The sequence below is a fragment of the Monodelphis domestica genome, chromosome 1 (genome assembly GCF_027887165.1).
Source record: "Monodelphis domestica isolate mMonDom1 chromosome 1, mMonDom1.pri, whole genome shotgun sequence".
Lineage (NCBI taxonomy): Eukaryota > Metazoa > Chordata > Mammalia > Didelphimorphia > Didelphidae > Monodelphis > Monodelphis domestica.
In genome coordinates this window covers 632,425,268-632,442,959 of record NC_077227.1, presented here as the reverse complement: position 1 = coordinate 632,442,959, position 17,692 = coordinate 632,425,268, and the positions used below count along the sequence as shown (strand labels likewise).

General features: G+C 35.2%; 1 protein-coding gene across 1 annotated transcript in view; it reads right to left on the bottom strand.

Moving 5' to 3' along the window:
* Window positions 1-2,333: 2,333 nt before the first annotated feature.
* DNAAF10 (dynein axonemal assembly factor 10) overlaps window positions 2,334-17,692 on the bottom strand; it is a 37,660-nt gene continuing 22,301 nt past the window's right edge. Inside the window, exons 5-8 of the mRNA XM_001374541.5 lie at window positions 9,437-9,552; window positions 8,881-9,015; window positions 6,806-6,903; window positions 2,334-3,351 (exon numbers count right to left, since the gene is read on the bottom strand). Coding sequence (XP_001374578.1) covers window positions 3,144-3,351; window positions 6,806-6,903; window positions 8,881-9,015; window positions 9,437-9,552 — 557 coding nt within the window. The 3' untranslated portion in view covers window positions 2,334-3,143. The remainder of the gene's footprint in view (window positions 3,352-6,805; window positions 6,904-8,880; window positions 9,016-9,436; window positions 9,553-17,692) is intronic.

The following is a 17,692-nucleotide window of genomic DNA, read 5'->3' as shown; positions in this document are numbered from 1 at the left end:
AGTAGGTAACAACTCAATCAGTCAGGAAATTGTGAATGCTTTTAATAAGAGTTTATACTTCCAGAGGATGAGAAGTAGATCCCTCAAGACATTGCCTACCTGGGCAGTGTTAGACAATTTGAAAGCTGTGATTGGCTCCTGTGAAGAGGGGAAGGGACAAGAATTCACTATAAAAGCCCTGAATTTCTGGGACTAGAGGTTGGTTTCCGGAGTCATCCTCGGCAGGTCGTTGTCTTCAGCTTGAACTACCTCTTGGAGGGAACTTGGGTGAGTTCTTTTCCTGACTTCTGGAGAGATTAATTCTGGCCAAGGGTTAACAAGTTGTGCTAGGTTGAGCTGAGCACCAGAACAATATTTAGTGTGATAGGCTAAATATCTTCTCTACCCTCTTTTTGTATTTCTCAACTTTCACTCTCTACTTATTTTGTAAATAAAAACTATTAAAAGTTATTTTGATTTGAGCTATATTTTAAATTGGTGACCACTAGATTTATAATTTTCATAAATTTCAGTCAAACCCTTAATTTTAATTCCTTACATTCCCCTCGAGCTGGAAATCAGGCTTTTTTTGAGTGAGGTATGGCAGAATCCATATATTTCTATTCATTCCAACTGCCTGAACAAACCATATTTATATAATCATTGGAGACACATATATCTTAGATGGACACAAACATCTCAAACTCATATCCCTAACAGTGACAGGCACAGAATAGCTGTTTGATAAATACTTGATTATTCAATCAATCAAAAGTATAAACTAGGTTTGAACAGTTTTAGGAATGATGAAGTACTTTAATCACTGGATAAAATTGGGTGATGACACAAAGTAAGCAATTGGGGATTGGTTTGGTTTATTGGGGATTGGTATATGTATAGGTATATATGTGTGTATATGCCACATATGTATATGTGTTTACACACACACACACACACACAGTTTGGAAGCTTGGATGCTAGAAATTCTTTTTGGGAGCTTTCCCAAAGGCTCAGAAATGTTTTAGTCTTTCATTTGAAGAAACAGGCAGTGAGGGATAAGGGTCATGGGAGCCAGGGAAGTGAGCCCTAACAAAGTATTACACTCCCTCCTTCTCACTGATCAGATGATGAAATTGTAAATTTAGAAAAGAATTGGAGCTCTTTGGAGCAGCTTCCAATGAAGCGCACCCCAGAAGCTCTGATGGTTCTATCTGCATCAAGAGCTGAGACACAGAGAACAAATTAGACACAGCAAGGAAAGGCAAATTCAGAACTCTACAGGACCACAACTCTCAGAGCCCAAAAGAAGAACTTCATGAGGATTTCCCAAAGGGAGAACAGGACTTCCAGTGATTAGGATTTGTCAATCTAACCTTCGAAGTCTTTGCCCATTTTTCCCAGGGACCTTGTTTGTGAAAGGGTAAGGTATGCTCCCAGTTTGGGAACATTTCTTTAACAATTGTTACTCTATTTATTGAATGCCCTTTTCTGAAAACTAAGAATGGCTGGCTAATTCAATGGGGAACTCATCAGTTCAGGTGGCCTTTGAGTAACACTACTAGAAAACCGTAGCTCATCAAGCTGGTGGTTCCTAGAACCCTGAAGGAAGAAGCAATCATTGCTCTCTGGGAAGCTAATTTCTGAGGCCAGCAGGAGTAAGGAAAGTGAGCATTGAATGATTCTTATACATGTAAAAACTAGGTTAAAAAATAATAAAGGCAAAGGCTAAAGTTTAATAGTAAATAAAAATGAGCATTCTCTCATCAAAAACTGGCTGCCTTAGTTCCAACCCAACACTAATGAGCTATTCTAAAGAAGCTGATTATCTGGATAACTGAAGTATTTCCTATGAATGAAAAACTATTTTTGATGGGTGTTTTCTTATAATGTGACACACTTTCTTGCAGACAGAAGTTATATGCAGATCCTACCAAATCTTTTCTAGGATCACTGTTATAAATATTGATGATTGCTCTGTAATAAAATGATGGGAGGTACATTATCCTTGGGTCTTGTCATGGACACATTACTGGATGGCTATGTGACCTTGTTAAAAGTCACTGGACCCCTTAGCATCCTAGGAAAGTCTCTTAAGATTTATACATTGCCCTGAAGGTGCTGATCTGTGTCACATGGAGGGAATTCTTCACCAGGAGCTAAAATAAAGGTAGAACAGTTTCCCCCAACATTAAGTAGTTCCAAGATACTCAAAATAGTTGAATTCTTTAATTAATTTTTACTCTTTTTCTGTTTCTGAATAGTATTCTTTGCTATTTGTGTCTACTAGTATACCTGGTAACTACTCCTTACCCCTTACTATTATTAAACTGATATTCAGGATCATATAGAGTCTCTTTACAATTTAGAAACTAGAAGTTTATTTATATATAAAATACATAAAAAGCTTTGCCAAAAATCAACAGTCTACCCACACTTCACAATCTTGTACATATTCAATAGTCACAAATGATTATAATAAAACAATGAAAAAGCCTTAGAAACATAAATGAACTCATCTTTCAAGAATGAGTAATTTTGTTAAATTCTGAAAAGTGATTTTTGTAAATTATGATGCTTTAGAGTAGATTTTAGGAGAGCATTGATGAGTAAAAAATAACTGGTTAGTTCTGGGTCTATTCTAAATAAAATAAATACTTCAAAGAAACTGACACTGAAATGCCGGAGTGAGAATGTTTACTAAGGTTAATTTATGGCAATTTTCAAAGCAAATTCTTTTAAATAGAATAGATGATTTACAGTACAATGATGTATGCATCACAGTGAAATACAGTTGTAAAGATAACTGGAAATGTAGAACACATTAAACAGAAGCAAAATTATTTAAAAAAAATAGAGATGTTTTGTTGGAAATTTTAAAAATACATTGCTTTGATCCAGAAGCAGTTCATTCGAAGAGCCCCACCATTCCCATGCTCTGTAGTAGCAAGTCAAGGCTCAGTCAGGTGAAGAAAGCATCGCTCCTTGGATTCTACATCCCCATATCCCAGGCCACACTTCATGTTGGTTTGAATTTTGAATACCAGCCAACCTCAGCTCTGTTCAGTGAGTACCAGCAGACAGAAACAGAATTGCCATCCTTTTACACAGACATCTTAAACTCTAAGATGTTTCCCTGGGAAGTTCCAAGGTCCAAAGTTCTTAGATCAAACTTTATTGAGTTTTGTAACAATAAGCACTCTCACTGTCTGATCAAATGCACTGCAGACACAGAGACCCCTTTTGTCTGGGCTCCAATCCAGGCTGGAAATGGGCTGTGTTGACAGCGTTACATTCTGCAGCAGACTGACTGAACCTGCTACTCCCATCTCCACTCCCTCAGAATCCTTCTTTGAACGCTGAACAGGGTATTCACTGGAAAGAAGACCAGAGTGAAAGTGTAAGAACCTAAAAATGGGTGGAGTTCAGAGCATTCATCTACACACACAGAAAAGCAAAGCACTAAAGAATTCCTTGACATATCCACTTCAAGAAACTTTGGTATCTGGAGGCCTACAAAGGAAGATTCAGTCCCCAACCTCAGCCAAGAGAAATTTTAGTAAAACATGTTAAAGGGCGTTCTGATCCTACAAATGCATGTCTGACTGTTCGTTAGAGGCTATTTCCATACACTCTGTGCATGGACACAATTCTGAAATGCAGAAGTGACCCAGGTGTTGAAGGCCTATCTTAACACTCTGCCCACTGGAAAGGATTCCTGCCAGGTTTGTTCCAATTCTACCAACTCTGCAAGTCTGACATGGAGACTGCTAGACTACCCTCTTGCTATTCCTTTAGTTTACCATGGCCCTCGAGACCCAATCTCAATTTCTTTGTATGATTTTTTTTTAAATCCTTACCTTCCATCTTAGAATCAATACTGTATATTGTTCCAAGGAAGAAGAAAGAGAAAGGCTAGGTAATGGGGGTTAAATGACTTGCCCAGGGTCACATAGCTAGAAGTGTCCAAGGTAAAATTTGAACACAGGAACTTCCATCTCTAGGATTGGCTCTCAATCTACTGAGTCACCTAGTTGCCCCCTCTTTGTATAATTATTGACAATTTCCAGAGGTATGAACTTAGAAGATTCTTAGGTAAAATATTTTAAAAGATTATAAAAGTATCTTATTTGGAATTTAATTCCTAATGAATACCTGATATGGAGAAAAAAGTGATTTTGCTTCTAAATCTATTCTGGCTAAGTTCAAAGTTACTAGTCAATACAAATTTATTCATCTTTGGATCATCTCCAAGTTGTGTAGGTGTCAAATATATATTTTTTTTGTTTCATAGAGACTGATGGAGGCAGCATGATTAAGAGTCACATAGCAAATCAGAAATTGAGCTGGAATAGGTAGGGAAATAACCTCAATGCTCTGTCTTAGTCCAAATTGCTTCTCATTTTAATTAAAAGGAATAAAACATTCAGATGAACAAATCGTTTAAGTGGAAAGCCCTTTGCTTAAGTGTCTATTGGCAAGAGCTGCAGCTGTTAAGTATTTAAAAAATCATATAAAGATGAAAAAAAAACCTTCTCTCCATTATCCATTAAAGTTTTTATGTGACTCATTAATTTTAATCCATCCTCATCAGTTAGACCTTAATGGTCAAGGGCAAAAAAGCTCTGTGTACTGGGGAACATAATTTGGGGCCCAAAGTCCCACAGTTCTGTTCTCTACCTAGAGATGACTATATAGTGATGGATTCAAATTTGAAGTCATTAAATAGAGAAAAGAGATCTACAAAGAAAATGCCTTTTAAGTTAGATCAAAACTTAATTCAAGTCTCAAAGATTTTCACATCTCTAGAACCATTTCTGAAAGTGTGTGTAAATGTTATAAATACATTTTATACAATGTATAAACAAAACATTAATATATTAAATATGTATGTATGTATGTCTAGTTGTATGATATACACACAAATAACATGTAAGAGGCAGCATGTCATAGTGGACCAAAAGCAGGCAAACTCTGGAGTGAGGGTCTCAAATCTGACCAGACTGCACAATGGCCCAAACAAACACAATTGTGTGCGACAAAGACGTGGCAGACCTCTGGGGCTGTATCCTCATTTGTAAAATGAGGGAATTGGATTAGATGGTTTTTAAATCAATGGAGGGAATTTCTACACCCAGAATACTCAACAATAATAAAATCAGTCCAGACTATTTTTAAATGCAGTCTTACACCCATACACGTGCGCACTGAAAACACCAAATGGTGAGTGCCCAGGGCCTGTGACTTGTGAGCCGGGTATATGGGGTGAGAACAGGGAAGGGATGTGAAGTCACTGACCTGATTACACCACCTCACTGTAGCCAGCCCAGGCTCAAGCCCCTGAGTTTAGAGCATGACCCAATCCCCAGGCCTCTGCCCAGGGACACGCGTGGCCCCAGGGAACACAAACAGACAAAGAAAGCCAGCCAGGTAACCAGACCCTCCAGAGACCCACAGCTTTGCTACAACGAAGTATTCCCAGTAGTCCTGCTCTCCCTCTTTCTAACATGAACTGCTATAAAGCTACAGTTTACATAGACATATGGCATGACTAATGTAGCTACTTATATTTCTAATCAAGTGTAATTCATACTTTTAAATCCAATTGTCTTTTTCCAAACATTTCTGAGGCAATCTTAATGCTTACAACCTAGAGCAACCACAATTTCAATTTGGGGAAAAAATTATTTGGCTTTTTGGCTTATTCTTTTCTACGTAAATAATTCAGGCTGGTTTAAGCAAAACTAGTTCGGAAGCCTGGCCTTTCCTTTCTAGAATGAATTACTGACTTTCCTATTCCCCCCTGACCTTACCTGTACTCCTTCCTCCTCCCCCTTTAATGAACCATCTAGCCTGGTTTAATGCTCTGCAAGGGAAGGACAGCTGACTCTAACTAATAAGAGAAGACATGGGATAAAGGCCCAAAGAAAATGGCAATTTAGCAATTTCAAGTAATACTTATTTAATAAATTTGCTTGTCACTTAGTAAGCACATTTAAAGCTTTCTGTTCAAGCTTTCAAGCAAAAGTAACTAAAATTCTCATCTATGGGGGAAAATGATTTTAACTTTGGCTGCTCTGACAAATCCTTTACAATTGCCACTTTTTTTCAAAACGACTTCTAGCTTCTTATACTACTAATTAAACCTTATTTTTGAAATACTGATTGTTTCTTATTGAATTGTTAATTTATTTCATTTTGCCTTGTGCCAAATTTTGAAGAAAAAAAAAGATTTTCTTCTTCCAAGTTTGTTCTGCTTAGCTAAGGGTATCAGAAATGGTTTAAACTTTCCATTCTTATACAGCTTCATTCAAAGGCTGCTGACAATAGAATTAATAGGTCTGGTTACTAGGGTGAAAAATTAAAATGAAATGAATAAAACTGCCTTTTGCTATGATTGTATATCCTTAAAATCTCATCACTTAGGAATTTAAGTTTATCTTTCTTGCTGTCAAAATAAAAAAAGCTAACAATAGAAATTGTTAGATGGTGAAAAAAAAATTTTGTTCCTTGTCATCTGAATGTAGGTGGTACATAATCTAATCAAACATAATTCTATATCTTATAAGTCTTTCAGTCCTTCAAGTGAAAGTAATCTTTGTGAATATAATATGAATAATTACATATATAAATGAAATATTGGGGCAATCACATGTACCCAGCAAAAGGAAATTCCAGATTATGTTAAAAGGTAGCAAACTGAATGAACAAATACAAAGAAGCTCAATTTATTTTTATTTCATGATCACAGACAACTTAAAAAAAATGTTTATGTCAAGGAAACAAAAACCAATCTCAATAAATAGCATGCATTTAAAGAAAGACTTACTACTTCCATAGATGAAGGCCCCCTGCACCTCCAGCGGTCATAAAGATCTCTCTGTTCTGAGGCAAGTGTCGGACTTGCCACACAGTAGATTTATGAGCCTAAAAAGTGTATAAATGGAAATTTTACAAAAGGAACAGTCATATCACTAGTTATAAATTAAAATTATAAATAAGAACACACTTTTAAAAAATTCTATAAATATAACTTTTCATAAACTGAAACTGGTCAGTTTTTTGGAATGTAATTAAGATGCTTAACTTTTTATAATGGTTGGAAGAGGTTTGGTATAACTTTTTAATCATATCCTTTTAAAAAAAAAGTCATCAAGAAAATAGGAAAATGAAGTAACAATCATATAATATACAGTGAGAGGACAGTCCAATTTTGAGATGAAGGATCCTGGCCCTCTTAATACCTGTGGACCCTTGGCAAATAATTTAATCTTTCTTGTCCCCAATTTTCTAATGTGTAAAATGAAAGTATATAATAGACCATCTCTAAAGACCCTTCACTTCTAAATCTGTGATCATTTAATAACTAGAAATATTTTATAACATTGGTAACAGGACATAAGACCAACACAGGTTATGCAAACATAGTTGCCATTCTAGAGATACATTTTTAATTACGTAATTTTAATTATGTAATTTAATTACGTAATCCATGTAATAATGAATTGTATTATAATTGGATTCTATTATTTTTAGGAGGAAAGCTTAAGGAAATTTAGAAAGAGAAAGCTGTTGTAATACTAAATGTCCTTTTCCACTTTCCACAGTGCAATGTAATACTCTTCTCTTTTAATGGATTTAAATATTTAACTATTATTAGCATACAGTATTTTTAAAAATACATTTAGCTTAATGATATATAATGAGTTCACAAAATAGCACATTTTAGATAGGCAATGCGTTGCCTGAAGACTTGGAGTCCAAAAAAGTGAAGGAATTCCCCTTCAAAGGGTACAGAGAGAGATGGAGAAGGCCAACATGGGAAACTGAGGCCCAACAAGGATGAATGTCTTGCACATAGTCACACAGGCTGTAAAGCTGGTATTTGATAGATATAAATCCCAAGAATCTGAAAAAGATCAAGGTTCAAATCTTTTTCTGTGTGAATGTAGCCAAGCCATTTTCTTACCCTCTATTCTTTACCTATAAAACAAGGATAAAAACATTTCAGTAGCTCTCACTTAGAGTTGTTATTTAGAAAGAAAGGTTTGTGAGAATTATAAAGCTTATAGAATCTGTGGTATATTATTATTACTACATTAAAAAATTTTGCCTATCTTTTAATTAATACCTCAAAAAAAGAATAACCTCTTTGGGCAAAAAGTAGATAATGGGTTTTTATCTTAAATTCTCTTGCTTTGTCATCATTTTAATACCATATGAATTGGTTAAACTTTAAAATGAAAAACATGGTAATTTATAGGATGGTACTATAAGCTCTTTATGTACACAATAAAAAAAGGCAAAAACTGATCAATTGAGAGAACATTAGCAGTTTTTAGCACCTTTGCAAATAACCTGTAAATTAATCCTAACTTTCCTAATGCTGTCTTAGCCAAAACCATTCTCCTAGGCAGTCAGGATCAAAAAACCTAGGTGTCATCTTTGACCTCTCACTCTTTCTCACCTTCTATATCCATGTGTTTAAGTAAATGCTTAAAGGGGGAAGCTGGGTAGCTCAGTGGATTAAGAGCCAGGCCTAGAGACAGGAGGTCCTGGGTTCAAATGTGGCCTTAAGACACTTCCCAGCTGTGTGACCCTGGGCAAGTCACTTAACCCCCATTGCCTAGCCCTTACCACTCTTCTGCCTTGGAACCAATACACAGTATTGATTCCAAGATGGAAGGTAAGGGCTTACAAAATTAAAAAATAAATAAATAAAATAAGTAAGTGCTTAAAGATTACATCTGAATAAGAGAAATCTACCTGCCTACCATTATCTATAAAACAGTGTCTTCTATACAAAGTCCTGGAGGAATTTCAGAGTCCAACTGAGAAGTTATCTTCTTCAATCAAAATATAAAAGAACCCATTTTTAACAAAGATATTTCCTTCATACTCTACCTTTTCTGAAACAGATGCAAACCCTTTGGTAGGATGCTGCGTTCTCATGTCAAAAACATGGAACTTTCCTTCTAGTGATGTTGCTATTAGTTTATTCATATTGATGTCTTTCCTGTCAAACTCCACACTACAAACCTAAAAATCAAGAGTACAAACATTCGTGAGGATGTCAGCATTAATATTTAGATAATTTTCTTGAAATGAACAAAGCTGTCTCCAAGTAATGAGCCAACAAGTCGGTTTTATTTTTTTAACTAGTACATAAAGCTCTTTTCCTTGTAAATTTTCTTTCCACAACATTTTTGATACTATACTCTATGAACATAGGTAGAAAGTAGCATTCTTATTTGTAGAGCCAATGAACTTTGGAAATTGTAAACAGAGTATTCTCTGTTGAAAGTACACAATTCTGGGACTTACAATGGATGAGGTGGGGTTATCCATATTTAAGGCTTTGTGCTAAGGAGGTTTTTTATATGTGCCTTTTTCCAGCTCAGTGGCAGATATAGCTGTAGAAAGATTCTGTGAAATGACCATGAGTCAGAATATACATTACCCCATTTTTAATATTTGTTTCCCATCTCAAAGACATCTTTTTCAGATCAAATAGTTTGACATCCCCATTGTCATAACCAGCACATACAACACGTTCCTCTTGATTGTAAGCATTCCCTGGAAATAGACATATAACATTCCAATTTATAATCATTATTTTACTAAAATGCTTCTGCAAATTGTCCTTTTAATACAAAACTGAATGTTGACCTCCACAGAAACATATAAACACACAGAATCTCATTTTAATGATTTAGAGAGTACATCAAAATTGACGAGGAGCATGCAACATTAGAGGCAAGTTCAGGAATATACAGCATTATTTATTTTTCACTTGCCACCTAAAGTAAATGTTAGGTGTTTGTAAAGCTAACATCAGACATTCTTCTGGTTCCAATTTCATGAAGTCTGAGGAGACAGATACATAGTGCCGGTGTTTATCCTTTTAGCTATGGGTATATTTCAACATCTATCACATTTGATTTAAATGATCTTATATATTTTTTCAAAAATGCTATTTGTAATTTGAATATTTTTTAATGGGGAGGAGGGTGAGGGAAGGGAAAGAATGCAAAACATGCTCCCAGGTTTTAATCTCTGAATTAGACCAAAAAGTAATTAGACAAATGATGAGGTGCATTCATATAATAATACATAGTGCTCGACAGATGCTTGGCAGCTGGAATTAAAGGAATCTTTAACTACCAACTGCTTCTTGCCCAGGAATTCATAGCTGTTACTGTTCATACTTACTTTTTGAAAAGGTCCAATGACATCATAAAGTGATAACTTATGTGTGAATTGGATTTAAGTGAACAGTTACACAAAGTCATCAGCCTCAGCCTCTCTTCCAGATTAACTGAAATCCAGCAGCAAGACAAAAGACAGGATGACTGGTAACAACCCAGAATCACTGGATGACAACCATAGCATCTTCCATGTGTGACTAAGGCCTAAGCACTCTGCATGCCCACTTCAGCTGCCTTCATGGCCTTTGAAACAAACTGCTCTCCTCTGCCCATTCCGCCAGGAGAAATCTTCACAGGCTAGGGGAGACATCTCCCTAACTCACCAGAGGGGTTGAGGCTTGTTGGCCTCCCTTAACACCTGGTTTAGTTCATCTGTTGAGATGGTTTTACCGGGGTGTGGCCTCTGGGAATGCAGCTGGGAAAATAGATGAGAGCCAGGTGGCAGGCAGGAACCAAAGGTGGATGAACAGTCCGGAAAAGAGCTCTGTAAGTCCTTACACCTGCAGATCTTAGCCCTTATAATACAACAATATCAGCATAACAGGGAGCAAGTACTATCCTCAAAAATTCTAGTTTTAACACTTCATCAGCCTAAATTTTATTAGGAATACTTCTCTTTGTCCAAGTATTTAAATATCTACAATACTACATATAAATACTGTGCCAAAAGGATTTCTTCATTAAAAAAGAACTGACTACTAACAGTGATCTTAAGAACATGTATATAACAAATTTGTCTTTCAGTTAAACATATTCACATCTGAAAAAGTGTTAGTTTGACTTGTGAGCCCAGATACAGAAAGAACTATTGTATTCACTGTTAACTGTTAACAAACCACTTGTTCTTTAAGTTAACATACTTGAAGTTAAGTCAGCATTTTGTGAGTAAAATAATAAAAGAAATTAAGAATAGCAAGTTCATTTTTTTGTTTTCTTTCTATTTTTTTATTTGTAATATTCTTTTTTTTTAGTTCCAAATACTCTCCCCTTCCCTTCAACCCCTAAACCACTTATTGAGAAGACTAGCAATGTATCATGTGAAACCATGCAAAATATTTTCATATTAGCCATGTTGCCAAAAAAAGCAAGAAAAATAGAGTAGGTTAAAAAATTATTTTAAAATTTGTACCCAGAGTTCTATCTTTAGAGGTGGATAGCATTTTTCATTACATGCCCTTAAATTGTCTTGTACCATTGTGCTGATTAGATTAACTAAATCTTTCACAGTTTATCAGTTTTACAATATTATTGTTACTGTATGTAATGATTTCCTGGCTCTGCTTATTTCACTCTGCCTCAGTTCATATAGGTTTTCTCAGGTTTCTCTTGAAACCATTATGCTCATCACTTCTTATAGCATAATAGTACAGTCTTCTATGCTATGACTTGTCCAGCTATTCTTTAACTGATGGGCATCCCCTCAATTTCCAATTCTTTGCCACCACAAAAAGGGCTGCTATAAATATTTTTTTTTAATTTGGTCTTTCTCCTTTTTTTCTGTAATCTCTTTGGGATATAGAGTTGTGTTATAGTTAAGTCAAAGAGTATGTGTAGTTTTATAGTCCTTTGGGTGTATTTTCAATTTGTTTTCCAGAAAGGACTAGTTCATAATTCTGGCAATAGTGCATCAGTGTCCCAATTTTTCCGTATCTCCAATCTAATAGATATGAGGTGATATATCAAAATTGTTTAATTTATATTTATCTAATTAATAGTGAGTGATTTAGAGGATTTTTTCATGTGACTATTGATAGCTTTGATTTCTTCTTCTAAAAATTTCTTATTCATATATTTGACCATTTATCAACTGGGGAATGGCTTGTATTTTTATAAATTTAGCTAGGTTTCTTATATATTCAAGAAATAAGGTATTTAAAAGAGAAACATGGAATTAAAAAAAATGTCTCCCAGTTTCCTGATTTCATTTATGTGTGTGTGTGGTGTGTGAAAACTTTTAAATTCCATTTAATTAAACTTATATATTTCACTTACTGTATTTTTTCCTTATCCATAGATCTGAGAGATAATTTTTCCATGCTTCCTAAATTTGCTTATATTTCCCTTTATATACAAATTATTTTGACTATATTTTTGTATTTGGTGTGAGATATTAGTCTATACTTAATTTCTGTCAAATTGCTTTCCAGTTTTCATAGCAAATTTTGTCAAATAGTGAGTCCTTACCCCAAATGTTCGGATCTTTGGGTTTGTCAAACTCTAGATCAAAATATTACCACCATGTACTGTATTCTTAATCTATTCCTCTGGTCTGTGAATCTTAAAAATTCTCAGACCCTACTTCATAAGATTTGGTTAAGACCATTCCCCATTTTAAACAATGAAGGTACTTGATCAGGGATGTGAGAACTCTACTCCACCCATACTTAAGCATACTTTAGGGGAAGATAAAGTTGTAAACTCTTTACTGAACAATGAAAAGTACTTAACCCATACTTATAGTGAGGCCAAGCACTTAAGCTAAGTCTATTTTTAGATCTAATACAAAGGGGTGCTAAGTACCTAAAAGGTCAAGCAACTTGCAAACTTGCAAGGGGCAAAGAGGTATGAACTTACTCAAAAGTTTAGTCTACTCAGGTGTGAATTAAGAATGGTCTGTCCTTTGGAAAATGTCTACTGTTATTGGTAGATGTGAGAACTTAGGGGAGGTGACATAGGAGAAAATTCTCTTTAAAAGGAGCTCAAAAGAGGTCTCTGGGAGATTCAGCTTGCCAAAGCTGAATTGGAGAGAGGCAGCTTGCCAGAGCTGCCTTGAAGGGCTTGGTGGCTGGCTGAAAATTCAGTTTGCCAAAGCTGAATTGGAGCTCAGACTAGTTGGAGTAGCTGGGTCTCTCTGAACACTAGAATTTTGCTTGGGACAAATCTTGTGGTGAGTGGATTAAAGACTGACTGATCTCTCTTAGGGCTTGGGCCGAGGCTGGCCGAGGCTGGCTTGGGCTGGCCTACCCCTTTTCTCATTATTTCCTCTTACTCCCTCTCTCTCCCTTTCATTAATTCCTTAATTTGTATTAATTAGAATCTCCATAAAAACCCAGCTGACTTGGGTATATTTCATATTTGGGAGTTTTTCCCTGGCGACAACTTTATATTTGATTTAACTCAAGACAATATCTTGAAACCATATTTCCGTGGTCACAGTTTACACAAACCACTCTTTTAATTGTTACAGTTTATTGCCAAACACTACTTTAAATGTTACAGATCTACCACTTTATTTTTTAGATAGGACTATATTGTTCTGATGATTGCCACTTTGTATAGTTTGAAACTTGGTACTACAAGGTTTCCTTCTTTTACAATTTTTTCTACTAACACCTTTGATGTTCTTGATCTTTTTTTCTTCCAGAAGAATTTTCTTGCTATTTTTTTTTTAGAAAATTTTACTTAGTCAATTTAGAACATTATTCCTTGGTTACAAAAATCCTATTCTTTCCCTCCTTCCCCTTCCCCCACCCCTTCCCATAGCTGATGCGCAATTCCTTGTGTCCTTGATACTATTTTTTTGAGATGTATAAAATAATTCTTTGATAATTTAATTGATATGGCATGGAATAAGTAAATTTAAGTAGGTAGAATTGTCATTTTTATTATATTGGCTCAATCGGTCTATGAACGATTTATATTTCACCAGTTGTTTAGATCTGACTTTGTGTGAAAAGTATTTGTAATTGTGTTCAATAGTTTGTGGATTTGTCTTAGCAGGTAAACTTCCATGTATTTTATAGTGTTTGCTGTTATTTTAAGTGGATTTTCTCTAACTCTTCAATCTGCATCTATCAGTTCAATGCTTTAAAAAAAATAAACTTTACATTTTATTAATTTCTCTTTTTTTTAGGATTTCAAATTTGGTGTTTAGCTAGAGATTTTTAACTTGTATTAGTTTTTTTTTTTTAAATGGCACATCTAGTTAAATGTTCTTTCTCTTATTAATTGTTTTGTTTAGAAATGTAAATTTCCTCCTCAGTACTGCTTTGGCTGCATCCCACAAATTTGGTATGTTATTTCATTAGTGTCATTAACTGTACAATCATGTTGCTCTCATCTATTTTTCCTGGGACTAAGTAAGAATAATAATCATAGCAATTCCATTAATAATGGGATATTAAAAAGGAAAGTCACTTAGGGGGGGTTTCAGTGGATGTTTCCATTCTTCTTGGGGGCTGTTTTGTAGTCCCTGGTTTCCATGTGTGACCATGTCAAACAGCATGGTCTTTCATGGCTTCTGGCATCTTTTAATAAAAATGATTATTTCTATAATTTGTTCTTTGACCCACTCTTTCTTTAGGATTATTTAATTTCAAATTAATTACCCCAAAACACCTTTATCTTCCGTCTTAGAAGTGATACTAATTATCAGTTACAAGGCTGAAGAGCAGTAAGGGCTAGGTAACTAGAGTTAAGTACCTTGCCCAGGGTCACACCATTAGAATATTTCTGAAGCCAGATTTGAACCCAGGTCTGGTTCTCTATCCACTGAACCATCTAGCTGTCTCTCCAATTAATTTTTAATGAATGATTCTATAGCAATTTATTGAATGTAATTTTTATTACATAGTGGTCTGAGGAAAAAGTGCATTTAATATTTTTGCTTTTCTGCACTTGGTTCTGAGGTTTTTATGCTCTAATGAATGATCAATTTCTGAGGTATGGCTGAGAAAAATGTATGGTATCAATTCTTATTTGTTTTTTTCCCAGAGGTCTATCATAACTAACTTTCCTAAAAGTCATCTTCTTGACTTCTTTCTAATTTATTTTATGGTTAATTTTCAGTAGTTCTGAGAGGACAAATTTGAAGTTCCCCATTAGTACAGTTTTACTGTCTATTTTTCCCTGCAATTCATTGAACTTTTTCTTTTAAGTATTTGGATGTGATGTGATTTGGTGCATATGTATATTTAGAATTGATATGACTTCCTTGTCTATGGTACCTTTTTTGTAAAACAATTTTCCTGATGATCTCAGAGAGATCCTGTGACCAAAATGTCTTTTTCCCCTCCCCTTTCCCTGCTGAGACCAACAGCTCTCCCACCCCAGCACCTTAAACTCTGAGACAAAGTCCTAGTAAAACCTGCAGAACATCAGGACTTTGCTGTCAGGCTTAGACAAATGACCTCCCACATCATTGACCAATTCCCACCCCCAGAGACTGAGGTTCCCATCCAACCCTCTTAGAGACATCCTATCATCTGGACAGAAGTACCCCAACTTTGGCCAATTAGAGGCAACACAGGTTACCTCATCCCAGACCCCAACTCTATAAAAGACTGCCCCCTTCTCCACCTAGGTAGAGACCCCTAGCCATTTGCAGGTTTGCAGGCTCCCCACTTGCTTGCCCTTCACCCCTCTCCCTTTATCACAATAAAATTTTGCTACATTACTCACTCTCTCTCTCTGTCCCATTTGCCTCAGGTCGGACCCCCATCTGTTAGATCTAATTCTGATATTGCTTTGTCTAAGTTCAAGATTGTTAACCCAAGTCTTTTTTACTTCAGCTAAAAGCATACTAGATTCCATCATGATCCTCCTTTTTTTTTAATCTTTCAGTGTGTTTCTGTTTCAAGTGTATCTATTGTAACCACACATTGCTGAATTTGATTTCTCATCTATCCATTTCCATTTCATAGGCAAGTTTATCCCATTCACACTCACAATGATGATTACTCTTTATTTCCCTTCATCCTATTCTCTCTTAGTTATCCTTCTCTCTTTTTACTCTGTCCGTCCTCAAAGAGCCATTTTGTTTTTGTCCCCTGTCTACCTTAATCTCCCCTCCTTTTTATCCCTCTTTCCCTTCTTATGCATATCCTCCTCTGCTCTACTGTTGGATAAAATAGGTTTTTATATCTAACTGAATGTGAATAAATATTCTTCCCTCTTTCAACCACAATTCTGAGGAGAGTAAAGGTCAAGCATTGCCTGTCTCCCAATTGTTTTCCTCTACAACATAAAGTTATTCCTTTACAAAGTAACTCTTTTATATGAGATAATTTTCGCCAATCTTCCTTTCCCTTACACAGGTACATCCCTTTTTCTCATTCATTCATTTTTTTACATCATTCCAATATAATACACTCATATCCATGACCTCTATGTAGATAACTTCCACCTGCCTTAATAATAAAGTTTTTAGTAGTAATATATATCATCTTCTCATTTAGGAATATAAACAATTTAACCTTATGATTTCACTTTTAGGTTTTCTTTTTGACCCTTTTCTTCAGTCTGGTATTTGAAAGTCAACTTTTTTATTCAAGTCTGGTCTTTTCATCAGTTCTGCTTGAAAGAACTCTATTTTATTAAATATATATTTTCTCCATTATAGGATTATACTCACTTTTGCTAAGTATGTTATTCTTGATTTTGATTCGAGCTCCTTTGGCTTCTGAAATAATCATATTACAAGCCTTCTTAGAAGCTGCTAAACCTTGTGTGATCCTGACTGTGGCTCCACAATATTTGAGTGCTTCTTTTTTGGCTGCTTGCAATAGTTTCTCTTTAACCTGAGAGCTCTAAAATCTATGTTCCTGGAAATTTTCATTTCATTTCAGGAGATAATCAATGTATTTTTAAATTTCTATTTTAATCTCTGGTTCAAAGATATTGGGGCAGTTTCCCTTGATAATTTCTTGAAATATGATATCTGGGCTCTTTTAGAAAAAATTTTAAATTATGGGTTTCGGGTAATTCAATAATTCTTAAATTGTTCTCCTTAATCTATTTCCCAGGTCAATTGTTTTTTTCTTTCTTTTTTAAAACTCTTATCTTCTGTCTTAGAGTCAATACTGTATCAGGTTCAAGGAGGAAGAGCAGTAAAGCTGGGCAATGGGGGCTAAGTGACTTGCCTAGGGTCACATTGCTAGGAATGTCTGAGGCCAAATATGAATCCAGGAACTTCCATCTCTAGACCTGGCTCTCACCCATGGAGCCACATAGTTGCCTCTGAGTCAGTTATTTTTTTCAATGAGATCCATGCTTTCTTCTATATCTTTTAATTCTTTTCACTTTTGTTTCACTATTTCTTGATATTTTATGGGTTCATTAGCTTCCACTTAACATTTTTAGGAAATTATTTTTCTTCAGTGAATTTTTTTCTATTTGGCCAATTCTGATTTTTTACGAAGTTCTTTTCTGCAGTGAATTTTTTTGTGCTTCTTTTACCATTTGGCTAATTTTGTTTTTCTTTTTAGGGTTTAAGTACAACTGGGAAGCCAGAGTAACTAGAATGAACAGTACAAGATTATGTGGCAGAGGGTAAAGTATCAGGACACTTTGATTCGAAAGGTTTGAAATAATCAATTGGCAGCACTTTGCCATTCCTTACTCTTTGTATCTCTTCCTTCTCTTTTTTTGTCTCCTTCTACTTGTGTATATTTTCTTTCACAAACCTGTCTACTTGGGTGACTAGAATCACCCAGAGGTGTTTTTTAAGATTGCTTATGGCAATCAGAGTTAAAAAAAAAATGGCCAGTCCTTAGATCTAGGTAAATATT